At 35.8% G+C, this 17870-nt stretch overlaps 2 protein-coding genes across 4 annotated transcripts; both read left to right on the forward strand.

Annotated features, from left to right (window-relative positions):
• Positions 1-2717: 2717 nt before the first annotated feature.
• LOC104102123 (pentatricopeptide repeat-containing protein At5g25630-like) lies at positions 2718-6763 on the forward strand. 3 transcript variants are annotated; one of them, XM_009609754.4, is made up of 4 exons: positions 2721-2872; positions 4132-4339; positions 4467-5375; positions 5678-6763. In XM_009609754.4, the coding sequence occupies exons 2-4, from the start codon at positions 4238-4240 to the stop codon at positions 6545-6547; spliced, it is 1881 nt and encodes a 626-aa protein (XP_009608049.1). In that variant the 5' UTR covers positions 2721-2872; positions 4132-4237; the 3' UTR covers positions 6548-6763. The 3 variants fall into 3 exon arrangements, with proteins under 3 accessions (XP_070043964.1, XP_009608049.1, XP_009608050.1); XM_009609755.4 differs by lacking the exon at positions 2721-2872 and adding an exon at positions 2889-2947; XM_070187863.1 differs by lacking the exon at positions 4132-4339 and having other exon boundaries at positions 2718-2872.
• Positions 6764-8924: 2161 nt separating this feature from the next.
• LOC104102121 (uncharacterized) lies at positions 8925-17297 on the forward strand. Its single transcript, XM_070187964.1, has 7 exons — positions 8925-9335; positions 14720-14830; positions 15098-15196; positions 15298-15408; positions 15483-15786; positions 16129-16268; positions 16355-17297. Exons 1-7 carry the CDS (start codon positions 9198-9200, stop codon positions 16889-16891), a joined length of 1440 nt encoding a protein of 479 aa, XP_070044065.1. The 5' UTR covers positions 8925-9197; the 3' UTR covers positions 16892-17297.
• Positions 17298-17870: the final 573 nt, after the last annotated feature.

The following is a 17870-nucleotide window of genomic DNA, read 5'->3' on the forward strand; positions in this document are numbered from 1 at the left end:
CGTGCCCTACAAATATCCTACCAACAACTTTTTTCTTTTTTTGCCTCTGGCAAATTAGGTTAACACGAAATTAATATGTTTTTGAGAACAAAAACATACCAGTCAGTTTTTCACGTGTAATATCAAAGGCCTCGGAATACCATTTCCTTACAAATAATTGTATTAGATTGCCTAAAAAAATCTCACTGCATGTTAAATGGCACCCCACCCAATGATCATTATAAGTTAAATTTGGATGGTTCCTTTACACCAAACAACCAGGGTATCAACAGAGTTTTTTGCACTCCCTAGAAAATTGGAGCATATGTTTCTCACAAAATATTTTGGCAGCTTCTCCTATAGAAGTCGAGATGCATGCCCTTCTGTTAGGTCTACGATTAGCAAAACAATATGAGCTTCTCCTATAGAAGTCGAGATGCATGCCCTTCTGTTGGGTCTATGATTAGCAAAACAATATGACTTCTTGCCACTCATCATCAAAGTGGATGCAAAAGAGGTACTATCTATCTTTAAACAAGATCCTCCATTCCACACTAATCTCCTTGATGATTACAGGTTAATGATCCAACAACTGGATGATCCAATCATCCAGCACATATACAGGGAGCAAAACTATGTAGCAGACAACTTAGCAAAATAAGGAGCCCACAAGCCACCTGGGAGCAGCTTGGATCTTTTTGATGCCCCACCATCTTTTGTCGCCAATATCTACCAAGTTGACTGCGAAGGAACTATCTACAAAAGACTTGTAAACGCTTGTGTTTTTGCCAGCAACAACACCTCCCCTTTGTAAATCCACCACAAGTAGTAGATCCTCCAAGTAGTTTAGGCATTACTTTTAGTTGTAATGAACCCGTTACGGATGTCGCAGACAGGTCATGTAATAGAAACTTTGTAACTAGGGTGCCCACTGAGCACCTCGCTCCCTGTATCTCTTTAATTACTTAATGCAAACTATCTCTTTTGTTGACCAAAAACAAATATCAAAAGGAATGAAATGCAATGAATTCGGGGTGGTCGATGTCAGGGGCGAATTTAATGTATTATTGATAATTCACATGAGCCTATGGTCTTCTCGTCAAGCTAAATATTTTATGTACATAGTTTTTAGAATTGATCTAATATTATTTGCTGCCCCAATACTCCGAAAAGGTTAAATGTTGTACTTGATTGGGTGTTAATTTATTTACCCAAGGATCAAGGATCAATCGCCACTTAAGACCTTTTTTTCTACTTTTATTAGTTCAACAAATTTAGATTCACCTCCAGTCGATGTATTCTGCTTATTTTAATTTTTAATCTAACAAAACACAAAACAAAGAGAGATATGAGTGACACAAACGATGAGGTTGAAAAGGAGTAAGAACTGTCACTGCGAGCGGCCAGGAAGGATGAAAGGGTCGGATTGTGTGGAGAAGAAGCGTAATTACCTGATGGTTTCTGCTATTCTATGATCTCTTATTGATTCTTCTTGATCAGGTTATTTTGGTGAAGAAATACACATAGAGGGTGTTTGGCTAAGCTTATAAGCTGGTCAAACTAGCTTATAAGCGCTTTTCGGCTTATCTACGCGTTTGGTAAAGTTAAAAGTGCTTATAAGTAAAAAATAAGCCAAAAGCCATAAGTTGGTCACCCCCAACTTATGAATTTTTAGCTTATAAGCACTTTAAGTTTGACCAAGATTTTTACTATTTTATCCTTAAAATATTCTTTTTTAGAACAAACTCCTACATCGATAATCATTGCCTCAAGTATTTTTTCAACCTAACCCCCCACCTAACCCCCCCGCCTCTTCAAGTCAGCAATTCTCATTGACTATTTAAGATAAGCGAATCCTTTATTCCTTTGCATATTTGTATCAATGTAATTGTGTATTAATCTTTGAACTGAATGTAATAAATGAGGACATATCAATTTTTTGGTGTATTTATTTCTAAGTGTTGTGGTGATGAAGACAATGTTTGTTTCTCTTCAAATATTTTGTCCTATTTAGGTTCATTTTTTACTGAGAAACTTTTGTCAATTTATTAATTATTATAACTTATGATTATATGCTTATCATAAAATAAATTATATTTATCATAAAAATTATCTTATCTAAGTACAGTTGTATTTAAAATAAAACGACAAATAGAATATTTTGTATTTGAATCGATCTAAAATCTAAAATTTTGAAAAAATTACGCCTTTATAAGTGTAAACAATTATAAGGTTATTTAAGTCATTTTAATAGAAAAAGAGCTTATCAGCACTTTTTTATCAAATACTGCAGCAACTTATTATTGATTTCAGCACTTGTATCCAAACACGTAACTGCTTATTTATTAAATCAGTTTCAACACTTAAAAGTATTTTTCAATACTTAATAATTATCAGGTACTTCAAATCAGCTAATCCAAACGGGCTCATAGTTGAGGAGTCTTCTGGTTTTAGAAACGAGTCGTGTAAGTGCAAGTGGTTGGACCCGTTTAGTTTTATAACTTTTCTGTTGGACTTGGACTAAGAATGCACTAATTTTGAAAACGTGGATGACCATTAATGCTCCACGTAATAAAATAGATTTATTTTGTGTGTTGGTCCAATTTTGGGCCTTTTTCCCGAACAAATGTGCGTATGATATGCCCGATAGAAAAGAAAAAATGAGTCAACAGAAGAAACTAAAGTAAAATGACGTGGCAAAATACCAATCCACAAATATTAGACTTTGTAAATTTAGCTATTGATTCAAAATTCAATAGAAGAAGAAATCTGGAGCTTCCTTTTGTGATTTCAGATAAAATTTGCGGATAAGATCGGACCAACATAAGCGTATGTCCTACATGCTGATTCTAACTCTGCAACCATGCAACTCTTCTCTCCTCACACTAAACAGGTAAGTCCCCTCCACCCTTAACCCCTCTGAAGTTTCTGCGTTTTCTGCTACTGAATTAGCTTTATCTGTATAATGGTAATTGTTTGCTCTTTTGTGATCTTGTTTAGTTGGGCTCCTCTTGTGGTTGGATCCTCTCGTACTTGAATGGGTGAAAACTTTAGATTTTTAAGCACTATAATTCAACTCAGTAGCATAATAAAGTGAGTCACAGACTCGAAGTTACAACCGTTTGAAATTTATTTCTTGAGCAAGGAATCTCAGTTTGTTGCTAAATTCATGGATCATCTGTCCTGTTCTCTCTTTTGAGTTTATGCAAACTTCAGTAGAGTGGTTCAAAGCATACTCTCAAGTTCTTGGGTTTGTTTATAATTGGCCTAGTTTATGTTAATTTATTTGTCTCTAATTTGATCTTTGAGTTTTGTGGCAACTCCTATGAAGTAATTGACACTACCTGTTGACAAGAATTTATAGTTCAGCATCTCTTGTGAACCCCTTCTTATCGATAGGTTAATGTGTTTTCCCTTGGACTCCCACTGTCTGGCACTTTATGCTAAGTCTAATATAGACTGCTAGAATCTTGCAACTGCATATTTATTGCTTTCAAGATAACTGTGCAAATTCCTTACAGTTTGGGGATTAACTAATTACTTCAGTGTCTAGCATGAGTAGTAGATAAAAGTAAAATTGCACATAAATTTTCTATTGAAATCTTGTCACTGAGGATCACTATGACCTTAGTTACTTTGCACAACCACTGCATACAATGGTGCTAACATGATACAGGGAAGCTGCTCTTTTTTCCTAACAACTGCATCTAAAACTTGATTTTGTCCTTACTTAGCCAAGTTTCGCTTTTGAATACTGAAAAGATGTTGTAGCCCAACTGGATACCTTTTTATGAATTTTTTTACAATACCAGCATGGCCAAGGGTAAAGCTAGATGGACTAGGGGAAAGTTGGGGCTGTGGCCCCATTTAGCTTTTCAAACTTCAGTTTTTATTGTTCAACATTTTACTTATCGAAAAGAGTATTGAAAATTTCCTCTAAAATATACTCCCCCACGCCCCAACATCCCTAATTTTATGAATTTTCCTTCTTCATGTTCCTGTATAAGTTGGTGGGGTCGTGAGGATGGGGAATAGGGTGGGGAAGGTTGAAAAAGAGTTTTGGAAAATATTTTCCCTTCTTTTGAACATAGGAAAATTGAAAAATATTTTCCTTCATACCAAACACACCCTTAACAAGTCTCCATTTTGCAGGAAAAATGTCCTTGAGGCAGCGGTAAACTTCTGCGGGATAGATATAAGGCAATTATATTGCTATCTTCATAAGCAGCAGTAAAATTAAGAATTGGATAAGAAAAATATGGGAGAATTTGGAAATGAGGTAGCCAAGTCTATCATTTTTGAGAAAAAGAAGAACGGAACAAGTCCGAGCAAGTCGAAGATTTTTGCATCTTCCACCATGGTATTGGGCACACAACTGAATGGATTTTGATTACATCTTGGTTATACGTCCAGTTTATTTCTTGTATATATATATATATATGCTTTAATCTCTCTGTTAAGATACCAGTGATTTATATCTTCTGCAGGAATCTCATCTACATGAAAACCAAGCTCCTCTTGTTTCAGCTACGACGAATTCTCCACGTCAATCTCGCTGCACTGCCTGCTGGGGAAGTACGAGTTGCCACATTGTTCGCTCAAGAACAAAACTGATGAATATTTTGATTGAGAGGAAAAAGCCACAAGAGGTCCACTCAATTCTCAAGGGTCTTACCGAAGAAGGACATCGGCCAACTCTTGTGACATATACAACTGTTTTGGCTGCCTTGACTCTCCAGAAACGTTTCAAGTCTATTCCGTTGCTTCTCTCTAAATTGGAGCAAAATGGACTAAAACCCGACTCCATATTCTTCAATGCCATGATAAATGCTTTTTCAGAATCCGGAAATGTTAAGGAGGCAATGAAAGTGTTCCAGAAAATGAGGGAGAAAGGATGTAAGCCCACAACCAGCACTTATAATACATTGATTAAAGGGTTTGGAATCATTGGTATGCCTGAAGAATCTCTGAAACTGTTGGAAATAATGTCTCTTGAAGAGAATGTGAAACCTAATGACAGAACATATAATATTCTGGTTAGAGCTTGGTGTAACAAGAACAAAATAGCCGAAGCTTGGAATGTGGTTCACAGAATGGTTGCAGCTGGTGTAAAACCTGATGTTGTTACTTACAATACTATAGCAACGGCTTATGCTCGGAACAAGGAGACTGCTAGAGCTGAAGCAATGATTTTTCAAATGCAAAATCACAAAGTGGCACCAAATCATCGAACAAGTGGTATTATCGTGGATGGGTACTGTAAAGAGGGTAATATGACCGAAGCATTAAGGTTTGTTTACAGGATGAAGGATCTTGGTGTACATCCTAATCTAGTAATATTCAACTCTCTTATCAAAGGCTTTCTCGACGTCACTGAAACTAATGGTGTTGATGAGGTATGCACCCATATTGGTTTTACATCAGCAATTTACTGAACATTAAATTGTGTAATTTTAGGAATGTAACAACCATTATTTATTATTCCTTTCCGTGTACTTATTGGTAATTTTGGTTTTGCATGTGTTAGTATCAGTTTTCACATGCAAAGACCAAGTACCCCTTGATACCAAGCCTATTAAAAAAGGGTAAAACTCACTCTATTGTAGCTTCAAGCCTTCTGGAAAAAAATGAGAGAAAGAAAGAGTGCCACGTCATTCTGAACATGACATGTTTCTTATTCATTGATCTAAATGTGCAGACACTTACATTGATGGAAGAGTTTGGAGTGAAACCAGATGTGATAACATTTAGTACTATCATGAATGCATGGAGTTCAGCTGGACTTATGGATAAATGCCAAGAGATATTTGATGACATGATTAAGGCCGGTATAGAACCTGATAGCCACGCATTCAGCATTCTTGCTAAAGGCTATGTGCGTGCTGGAGAACCTGAAAATGCTGAAGCGCTCTTGAAAGTTATGGCTTCATCAGGTGTACATCCAAATGTTGTAATGTTCACGACAATTATCAGTGGATGGTGCAGCGCTGGACAAATGGAGTATGCTCTGAGGGTATTTGAAAGGATGTCCAAAATGGATGTTTCCCCAAACTTGAAAACCTTTGAGACCCTCATATGGGGTTATGGAGAAGCAAAACAACCATGGAAAGCTGAAGAGTTCCTCCAAATTATGGAAGAGATGGGAGTGCCTCCGACGAATAATACTTTTCAGCTTGTTGCAGATGCATGGCGCGCTATTGGCTTCCTTAACGAGGCCAAGAAAATCTCTGAAGTGGAACATGATGAGAGGCCAATCTTGAATGCTCTGGAGGATAAGCGACCACAAGATAACTTTGAACTAGTTTATTCTAAAGAGAAACCAAATAGTTCTCTCTCGAGCCTTAAGCAAGTAACCAAAGAAAATAGGTCGAGCACTGTCAACAAAAGAAGCCAAATGGTGCTGAACAGATCCAAGTCCTTTTCAGGAAGCCTAAACGTGGCAACTAAATCAATCTTGCTTCCCCACACCTGTGGATTCAAGGTGATATCTTTGACGATATTACACAAGCAGTGTCAAGTTCAGCTAGGAGTATGTGGTTTTGTGAATTCATGTAGAATGGTGGCCTGAAATTATCAAACTTCAGGTTCACACCATTAAGGGAGGCCTCTTGAATTCAATGCGTACATCAAATTAAAGCCTTTTGCATCAGGATGACATACACAAAGGCCTGCAATTGTAAAATTGTATCATCTTTCTTGAACATGTATGTACAATGTTATCTTATTAAAAATGTATACGATTATGAAATGTATATTCTTTAAGTTGAAATGATGTTCATGTCAATTGTCCATGTAATATTTAATAAAAAAATACTAGTTTAAGAGACTTGCGGGTTTTTCCTAAGTGGAAGCGAATCTATAACAAGCACGACTTGTGTCACTGACACGGATAGTCGGAAATCCACACGAAGTAGATGAATTCTTTTTGTCCGCAACCTCCTAATTTTTTCCAAGATGTAGAGAAAATTTTCTCATAAGAACCCTAGTCGTCATATATTGATGGAAAAAAATGTATCTTTTTCTAACACCCATAATGCGCGTGCTCTCTCTCTCTATATATGCCAACATATTAAGCATCCTGCTTGTTATTTTTCTAAGTGTTCTGATGCCAATGGAATAGTGCTCCATCTATAGATAAGAAATTAGACTATCATAACCAATAGGCTTTTCGATACATCAAACAAAATGGTAGGATGGTATAATATCTGCAAAAGAGGACCTAAAAAGAATCTACAACGCTACTGCTATTTAGTCAACTATAAGTAGCGATTACAACGAGGTATTATTGATGCAATACCCATAAAATATAGAAAATGTGTATCTTCAAGCAAAGCGACCCGTCATTCCTTTTTGAGTATCATCTTACAGTGCCCAGCTGAGTAGTTGCTCTTATTATATCAGAAACATAAGCAAGCAACAAATAATATAAGAGAAGTTTTATAGTACCTTCAAAGACAAGTAAACACTTTAAGGAACTATCAAATATCCAATTGTATGTGGCAATTTGAAATTTTAAAGTATAATATTGAGTACTCAATTTTCAATACAATTGATTAGGAGTGGGAGATTTACTCCTTTGAGTTATACGTAAGACAGGATATTAATAGCATACTTGTTTTGTTCCTAAAAGTTTGTTTCCACGAGGCACCTAAAGGCATATTAAAGAAACTGTATTTGGCCAACAAAAGTATTTGCCTCTTATTCTTTCTATTATAATTATAATGTCACAAACGATCATTACTCTTATTTCCTGTAAAATATATATGCATCTTTTTTTTATGGGTTCCTGTAAAATGTAAATGCAATTGTGCACAACAAAAGGAAAAACAGCATATTTAGTTACAAGAATATTTTAAATTGTTTTATTGTTTTCATTAATTCTTTCCTAGTAAGGATATAAATATTGAATGCAGCAAAAAAAGTGTCTCAAAGTTCCTTGTTTAATTATCTAGCCTTACAACCATTAAGAAAAAACTGAAAGCTTAAATCTGGGCTTCCTCTTTTTAAATGAATTTTAAGATACCATTAATCAGTAACAATCAAGAGCAAGCAGGCAAAAACTGTTGTATGTTTTTTTTTTAACAAAATCTTATCATTAATCTAAAAGCTAAATCCCACTCTTTCAGGATTCATTCCTATCTCTACACCCATTCACCTCTATTCTCATTACAATTTGCAGTCGCAGAGATGAGTTTTGAATTGTTAAGTAACCTTCATCTTCTATTTTCAAGAACAATTTTGTAGAACCCCTTCCTGTAGATGTAACAGAAGTATCATTAATGTTACAAGTATTTTTGGTTCACATTCACAACGAAGTTGTGATTTTTAGAGACAAATGGTGGTGGTGCCGTGGTGGTTCCACCGGTTCTGCCACAACTATCAAGGAAAAGTCGATGAAGGCCTTTGGAGATAAAATCTGCTGAAGAAAAGTCCAAGAAGTATTTTTTAGAACCGCCAAATCAACATGATAATTGATTGATTTTGCAAGCTTTGCTACATATTCAGAAGAAGGACAAACAAAAACCCACAAAGATAAAGATTTTTTACTTTTTACAGGGTAGTCTCGTGTTCAGGAGAAAAACAATCCAATGGAGAACAAATTAATAGTGAACTCTTAATAAGAATACACTAATTGCTGGTATTTGTCTTGGTGTCAAGAGAAAAGATACGGAAAAGAATTTAGAAAACTAAACCAATATGGATGAAGATGGAAAATTGAGGCCATTTGTGTTTCCCGCCAAAGAGCTATAGAGAGGGAAATGAAGGGTAAATTTGGTGGATTTTGTTGAATGGACGAAAATGTTCTCAAGTTTAATATGATGGCAACAACTAATGAGGGTATATTGGTGAATTAAAAGATGTATACAATACTAGCATAGTACAACTATATAGTTTGCTAGCAAGTAATTTAAAATCTTTAAAAAATAATTAATTCTTCATATAGTAACATAAAGTCGAGACGGGGGAGGAAATGGGCTATAGCCTATAGGTTACAGGGTAAGGTGCAAGATGAATGGATACAAGCAGGAAAGGAAGCCAACTAGCCGACAACCAGCCTAGATTTGGAAATATTGTTACCACACTATCACCGTGGCTTATTTGTAGATAATTCCCCTGAAACCCAAATCCACCGACGGCCTATCTTCCCCCGATTTAATTCCCCCCCCCCCCCCCCCCCTCCTCTTTCTGCCGGAGATAGGGAAAAATACGACGAGAAAATGCAGAGGTCACGAGATCAACGGTCAAGATCCTATAGATCCACAACCATTCACGGATTCGCTCAATCTGGGGATCTACTTGCCTTTCAAAAGCTTCTTTCCGGAAACCCTTCTCTTCTCAATGAACGTAACCCAGTTGTACGATCTCCTTCCTTACCTTTTTCTTCTTTCTTTTTATTTTTATTTTTTTGTCATTGTTTGTCTTTTTTTTTTGGGGTCTGAATTCGTTTGCATAAATGAAAATGTGTGTTTGCGGATCCAGTTTTGGGCCAAAGAAAATGTGGGTTCTTGGGAACTACTCTGTTATACAATCTGGTTAGTGGTTTATGTGTGCATCTGCCAATTCCCCAGATCTGATTATGTACATTAACAACAACAACATATCCAATATAATGCAGTCTGGGAGGGTCGTGTGTACGCAGACCCTACCCCTACCTTATGGAGATATAGAGTCTATCTCTAATAGACCCTCGGCTCCGATTTATGTACACTAATATGCAAAAATATTTCGACTTTATGGCCCGTAATATATTCAAAGAGCATATGGTTGGCTGATTCAGGAAAAAGAATGGGAATCTTTCCCATTCTTCTGAGGTAAAAACAATATCCAACATAGTATCTGCTTTTATTGTTATGTATAAAACGCGTTAAAGCACTTGGGAACTGTCTCCTTCACAGCAGTTTATTTCCTTTGGGAAGATGCTTACGGAATTAGTTAAACACAGAGGCGGATCCAGGAATTTAACTTTATGGGTTCAAGATTTAGACTCTAGGATATACCTCAAGGTACTATACAATAATAACCGAATGAAATGCGAACAATGATATTTAATATATATGTAACAAGTACCGAACCATCTAACATAATATATATTCAATAAATATCACCATTACAATTGTACCCGACGGGTTGTCATGTTTTGAAAACGATCAATAATCACATCATTAGGTACACTTTCAAATACTTCATCTTCTATATAACAAACTAAACAGTAATTCAAAAATTCATCACCAATTCTGCTACGCAAGTCATTTTTGATGTACTTCATTGAAGAAAAAGCTCTTTCTACCGTTGCAGTAGCGACAGGCAATATCAGACTTAACTTCACAAGCAAAAACACAAGGCTCCAAGTCTTGTACAAATCTGTTTTAACTAGTGTTTCTGAAAGATCTCCAAGTCCTTTCAAGTTAGAGAAATCATTGTCTTCTTTCACAAAGAGAATATAATTGTCAAGCTCGTAACTGAGATCTTCAAGTTTTGAACCATTAAACTCATGAGGATAAAGTGTAGCAAGTTTCATAATTCTGTCTTTATCATAATTTGCAAAAGAATTATCCGGACTCAAACTAGCCATACCAAGAAGTAGATTACTATTCACCGCATCAAAACGACTGTTAAGCTCCGAAAGATGCAAATCAATAACAATATTAAAAACTTCGACACGCAAATGATGAGAATATGTAACACTTGAACTCCTACGCTTTGACTTTCCAAGATGATAGTTCTTATCCATTTCAGGGATCACAATATCATGCTTGGAACAAAATGAAGAGGCGTCATCTATGAAAGATTCCCATTTAGATTCTTTCATCACTTGCAATTGCCTCTTGGTGAAACCAACAAGCTTCATAGCATTTACAATATCCTGATCTTTTCTTTGCAAAGCTATATTCAAATCATTTGTGATTGCTAATAATTTTAACATCAAATGCATCATATGCACAAACTCAAAAGATCTTATGTCATTCACTAGACTTTTTGCCACTGATCTCTCAAGATAATTTGCACCCTCACTTGCAAGAAACTCAAGTACATTAATGTTTGACGAGAATAATGCAATAAAGTTACGCACTGTCTTAAAATGAGAACCCCATCGGGTATCACCTGGCCTTTGGAGTCCAAGTTCTTGATTTAGTCCACTTCCTGTATGAACTTCACCAAGCACTTGTAGCTCCTCTAGTTTTTTTGCCTGATCCTCTCGTAGCATATCCCTACGCTTAAAAGAACTTCCAACAATATTCAAGACATTAGCAACAATATCAAAAAATTGATCTACATCACAATGTTTTTTTGCAATGGCTACAAGAGTCAATTGCAATTGATGGGCAAAGCAATGTATACAATATGCCGAAGGATTATCTTTCAGAATTAAAGTTTTAAGACCATTGATTTCTCCTTGCATGTTACTAGCTCCATCATAACCTTGTCCCCGTATTTGAGATGGACTCAATGAGTGCTCTAAAAGCAAATCATTGTAATGACGATAAAGTTGTTTTTTTAACATGAACAATACTAAGGGATTGCTCAATAAGTTTTCCCTCTTTGTTGACATACCGCAGAACAAGAGCCATTTGTTCCTTATGAGAAACGTCCTAAGATTCATCAACCAAAATTCCAAAATAATCTCCATTTAAATCTTCAACTATTGCTTTAATTATTTCTTTCGCACAAGCATTCACGATCTCTTTTTGGATATTTGGAGCAATCATCATGTTATTTTGTGGAGCACTTTGTAGCACAACTTTTTTCACTTCATCATCCCTATCTGCATACCATTGTAAGAGTTCTACAAAGTTTCCTCTTTTAGTAGAAGTTTCACCTTCATCGTGGCCCCGTAAAGACATTCCTTGTTTTAAAAGAAATCTTGCCACATCAATCGAAGCATTCAACCGAACTCGATAATCACTTTTAATTTTTTCAGACTGCTTGTCAAAAGAGGTTAGAATTGATTGTTCTTGATTAATTAAATCTCTCATCATCTTAAAACATCGATTGTGAAGACTATTCACCTCTCCAATATGTGCGTTAAGCCTTTCTGTAGCTTTATTCCAAGCTCTAAAACCACTCTTTGTGAAAGAATCCCCAACTTTTCCATGTCCTTCATGCTCATTTTTAATCAAGTAACAACATAAGTAAAATGTTGCTTCAACTTTAACACTATATTCTAACCATCCATTAAATTGACGCATAAATCTACCAAAATCTCTTTTTGGAAAACTACAATTACGAGGTTGACAAGGTCCTTGTTGAATATAATATCTCCTCACTCGGTCACGTAAATTCGGAGGATACTCTGAAATTTGCTTTCTTTCTGCGGGATCAGGTTCAAGATTCAAATTCAACATTTTCTCTTTGTTTGATCCTGCCGAAGGATTGATATTGTCATGAATAATTGGACTTGGAGAAGAACTCGGCGTAGGAGGACTAGAACCAGAACCAGAACCAGAACTTTGAGGAGTTGGAATAGCCTTGAAAAATTTCGTGATCATATCCACCCTCACTAAAAAGATCCTAAAAATCACAAAAAATAAATTACACTTCAAGGTGTAATTGAAACTTAATCTAACCAAATCGATATTTCAACAACTTAAGTACTTATGAAGTTGGAGTTTATATGATACAATATCTAATTTCTTCAGCACAACAAGAATGGAGTTATTCCTTAGGCCTAACTGTCATAGCATGTGTACTAATGAACTTTCTGTTTCAAATTCTTAGAGAGTCGTCCAAAAGAAAATAAAAGAAAAGAAAAGTAAGATTAGTTTAGGAAAGGAGTGACTAGTAATTAATATGATATAAAAAGTTAAATTTATCCTTAAAACTCAAATGTTGAAGCACAAAAAAAATCATAGCAGTTTATCACTAAAATTCACTATCTGTGAGCTAAACATGAGTTTAACAGTTAAAATAAATGAATCCAAAAGAAAGTCTTTAATTAGTGAAGTAATAGAGTAAACCATTTGACCCGTTTCTTATATGGAACCAAAATGCAAGAACCAAGAACAGCAGGGTCAAATTTTGTAACTTATAATTAATAAATATTATTGCATTATTATTGAGAAAGAGCAATAGAGGCATACCAACAAAACTAAAGAAGAGGATTGATTGCAGTTTATGTCCAAGAAGAACTGAAGAAGAGCCTTTGCTTTGATTCTTTTGAAACCCTAGCTTTAAAAATTTGGGAACTGATGAACCTTCTGAAAAGTGGAAGGTTTTGATCTCTTAAAGTTTTGTGAAGACCAACTTTTTTATAATTATTATTAAGCCCCACAAGTTAATGAAGTACACATTAAAGAATAAAATTAATTAGGTTGGTCGTCATCTTTTAAGGATAAGAAACGGACCTCTTTAAATGGGAAGGGGCAAAAAAAGCCCATAAGTAACAAAGAAGTCAAACAGTAACTCAAATAAAATTGCAATAAAAATTGTGTACACAGAGATTCGAACTCCAGTCTTCCATGCAATGAGCGGAACTTTGCCCATCAGTTTTACCACTGAACCCATAGCCTCATTTAGTCTATGGGTTCAAACACTAATATATGATCATATTTCAGTAATTTTGCACAGTATATTCCCGGGTTTTGTTGAAAGTTATGGGTTCAATTGAACCTGTATTTATAGCGCTAGATCCGCCCCTGGTTAAACAAGAGAGTATATTAGAAAGGAAAAATTAGTCAAATCACAACTTGGTACATTAATAATAAATACTCCCTCTATTTCAATTTATGTGAACTTATTTGACCGGCATAAAGTTTAAAAAAAGAGCCAGACTTTTGAACTTGTGGTGTAAAATGAGGCACATTATTTTGTGTGGCTATAAATCATTGCATAAAGGTAAATTGTTGCCAAATATGAAAAGGGGTCATTCTTTTCGGCACAGACTAAAAAAGAAATAGGTTCACATAAATTAAAACGGAGGGAATGGGTTAAAAGAATTGTTACAAAAAGAACAAGGGAGGTTATCATATTACGGTAAACTGTAAGAAATATCTTGGCTAGCTATGAACCATTGATTTTCTCAACTCTGCAGCATTAGTAGTCCTATCATTGCTACCTCTACCTGAATTGCCTATAAAAATCATAGGAACACTAGGTCGCCATTGTTATGTAGGTATGCTTGTTGGAAATAGAGTGATTATTTGGTTGTTATAACCATAAAGAGAAAATGAAAAAGTGAAAAACTCAGAATTAATTATGTTAAGATTTTAATGTAGATGTGTTATCTTTTGGTGGCTCTGTGACTCTTAATGTCTATGCTGCCCAAGTTTTTCTAAATGAGTATATTGATTTTTCTTCCAGATGTGGACCATCTGTTAGTCTTTAATATCTGGTCTCCTACACCCTTTTGACATTTTGATTGCGGAGGTGGGAGATATTTCTTGTTTTGGAGGTGCTTTTGCGTCTAAAGTAGATGACTATTATTCTCTTGATTGAAAAAAAAGATTACTGTTGTTATGATATAGTTAAATTATTATATTGGCAATGTGACTTCGTCTATGATATCTAATCCTCTTTAAAGAGGATAATATATTATCTTTGACTTTTAATCTTCTGGGCTTTTAAGTTTTCATACGAATGTCCTAGAATGAAAGAATAAAACAAGGGGATTTATGTTTCAAAACAGTTACAAGGGTAACTATATGTAACTTTTATTTGATCATAGTCTTTTGTCAGAGCAAGATTACCCAAGTTTCTGCGGAAAGCATTTTCTTTATGTAATTTCCAATTTATCGGGATGCAGATGGTGCAGACACCACTTCATGTTGCTGCTGGTTACAATAATGTTGAAATACTCAAGTTTTTGCTTGGTTGGTCTGGGCCAGAAAAGTTGGAGATGGAAGCCAAGAATATGGTATGTGCATCATTCTATTAATTGAGTATTTTTCACTTTACTGCTTGTTGTTTCTGCTTGTGGAGCCGGGGGTCTTATCGGAAACAACCTCTCTACCTTCACAGGATAGGGGTAAGATTTGCGTACACTCTACCCTCCCCAGACCCCACTGTGTGGGATTACACTGGGTTTATTGTTATTGTTGTTGACTATTTTTCACATTGTCAGTTGTAACAAATGGACTTATTTTGTGTGTTGTAACAAATGGACTTATTTTGTGTATTGCAGTATGGAGAGACCCCATTGCACATGGCAGCAAAGAATGGTAGTAATGAAGCTGTAAAGATGCTTCTTGCTCATGGTGCTCTCGTTGAAGCGAAAGCAAATGTGTGTATTCGTACTGCTTCGGTTATGATTGAGCTTGAACATGGCTTTTTATTTTCTTTTTCTATTATTTGATTTCTCACTTTTCTGCGGCTTTCTTGCAGAATGGGATGACTCCATTGCATCTTGCTGTTTGGCACTCTCTACGAGCTGAAGACTGTTCCACGGTCAAGACATTGTTAGAGCATGATGCTAATTGTAGTGCCGAAGACAATGTATTATAGAATATTTTTCAATGATTTTGAGTTCTTTTTATGACCGTTACTAATTATAGGTATATGGAATGCAGGAGGGCATGACTCCAATAAATCATCTCTCTCAAGGACCTGGTAATGAAAAATTGCGCGAACTTCTCAATTGGCATCTTGAAGAACAAAGGAAACGTAAAGCTGTTGAAGCATGTGGCCAGACAAAAGCAAAAATGGATGAACTTGAAAATGAATTGTCTAAAATAGTGGGCTTACATGAGCTTAAGCAGCAACTCCGGAAATGGGCAAAGGGGATGCTCTTGGATGAGAGGCGTCAGGCCCTAGGGCTTAAAGTTGGTGCAAGAAGACCACCTCATATGGCTTTTCTTGGAAACCCTGGTACAGGTAATCATGGTTATGTCATTGCATTTACAACATAGAGTTTGAGCTGTACATTCTAAAGCATCAGTCATCAGACGGAGCAACTCGTCTATTCAATACTGCATAATGCTTTGTCTCAATTATCATATCTCAAAGACCAGGTGCATAGTTATTAAGAGACAAAAGTTTAGGTTTACTAAATCGTAAAAGAAAAAATAGATACCATGTTAATTGCGGTTATATTACTAATGGTTTTCATTGTGGTATTGGCTTGAGATTTTGCCCAGACGTATTTATTTTTCTGCTCAAGTATTTGATGAATATCGTCCAGGTTGATATCTTATACATCTGTGATATACTATACAGGGAAAACTATGGTTGCTAGGATTCTTGGGAAGTTACTTCATATGGTAGGGATTCTTCCAACTGAAAAGGTGACGGAAGTGCAGAGAACTGATCTGGTTGGTGAATTTGTTGGTCATACAGGACCAAAGACGAGGAGAAAGGTACACTTCTGTGATTCTAAAGTTTTTGATATTTTGCTCCTATATATTTGGATCATATGTGAACGAGTCCCTGAACTTATCTGCAGATCCAAGAAGCTGAAGGGGGGATTCTTTTTGTTGATGAAGCCTATCGGTTAATACCTATGCAGAAGTCAGATGATAAGGATTATGGTTTGGAAGCGCTAGAGGAGATAATGTCTGTCATGGACAGTGGAAAAATTGTAGTCATTTTTGCAGGCTATAGCGAACCAATGAAGCGTGTAATCTCCTCTAATGAAGGCTTTTGTAGAAGAGTTACGAAGTTCTTTCATTTTGAAAACTTTAGTTCGAAGGACCTAGCTAAAATTCTTCATCTTAAAATGACTAATCAAGCTGAGAGCAGCTTGTTATACGGATTTAAGTTGAATCCTTCATGTAGTGTTGATGCTGTTGCAACACTTATCGGGGAAGAAACCGCTGAAAAGCTGCGCATGGAGATGAATGGAGGTCTAGTGGATCCAATGCTGGTTAATGCAAGAGAAAATTTGGATTTGAGACTCACTTTTGACTGTATAGACTCGGATGAATTACTTACAATCACATTAGAGGATTTAAGAGCTGGTTTGCAATTGCTGTCTCAATGAATGGAACAAGTAGGAGGGCAGCAGAAGTTATGACTTGATTTTTTGGGAAAGAAAGAAGCATAGAGATCTTGACATATTTTGGTGGCTTTTGGTATCGAAAAAGATCTTATTTAGATCTTTTAATCTCAGGCGTCCTTTCTCCATGGATGGCTTCTTCATGATTTTTACTGATTCACATATTGGAAGCCTGTTGTAATTAGTTCCATTGAATTTATTTATGCTCTATATGATCTTTTCACATTCTTTATTGTGTTTACTAAATTCTTTATGTTGTTTGTTTATAGGTAGGCTAGACCGTTGCAAGTTAGGTAAAAACTTGTGCGGAGCTGCGTTAATGGATTCTGTTCGTATTATTTAATGAGAATATATAATTTTCAATTAATGGTAGTTCGTGCAGTTTTCATCACTTGTGTAATGATTCACTTGGTTATTTTGAGTTATAGTATCTCGTTATGCGAATTAAGACATAGAGTAGATTTATATTATATTTTATGGCTTGCACGTATAGATGGTTTGGGTTTCGAGAGGTTCGGGAATGATTTGAAATACTTGGTTTGCAACTAGAGGTTTTAAGATAAGAAGAGTTAATCCAATCGTTGAGAATTCTTTGTATAGAAGTTCAGTTATATTATCATTACTTTGATCAATAAAACTCATTGGTATTGGATTATTGTTAATTGGCTTATCTAGTGGGTTGGGTTAGGTGCCATCACGGCTAGTTGGATTTTGGGTTCTGATAAGTTGGTATCAGAGCTCTAGGTTCATAGGTTCTACGAGTCATGAGCAAGTGTCTAGTAGAGTCTTGCGGATCGGTATGATGACGTCCATACCTATCTTCGAGAGGCTACAGGACATTTAGGATAAACTTCCAATCTTTCTTTCTTTATCGTGCGGCATTGATTCAGCTTGAAGCGTATCACTTTAAATTCCTTCCACTCACTTGTATGCGTATGTGAGCGCTCGGTATCAGCTGCGCATC

This window comes from Nicotiana tomentosiformis, chromosome 11, assembly GCF_000390325.3.
Source record: "Nicotiana tomentosiformis chromosome 11, ASM39032v3, whole genome shotgun sequence".
Taxonomy (NCBI): Eukaryota; Viridiplantae; Streptophyta; class Magnoliopsida; order Solanales; family Solanaceae; genus Nicotiana; species Nicotiana tomentosiformis.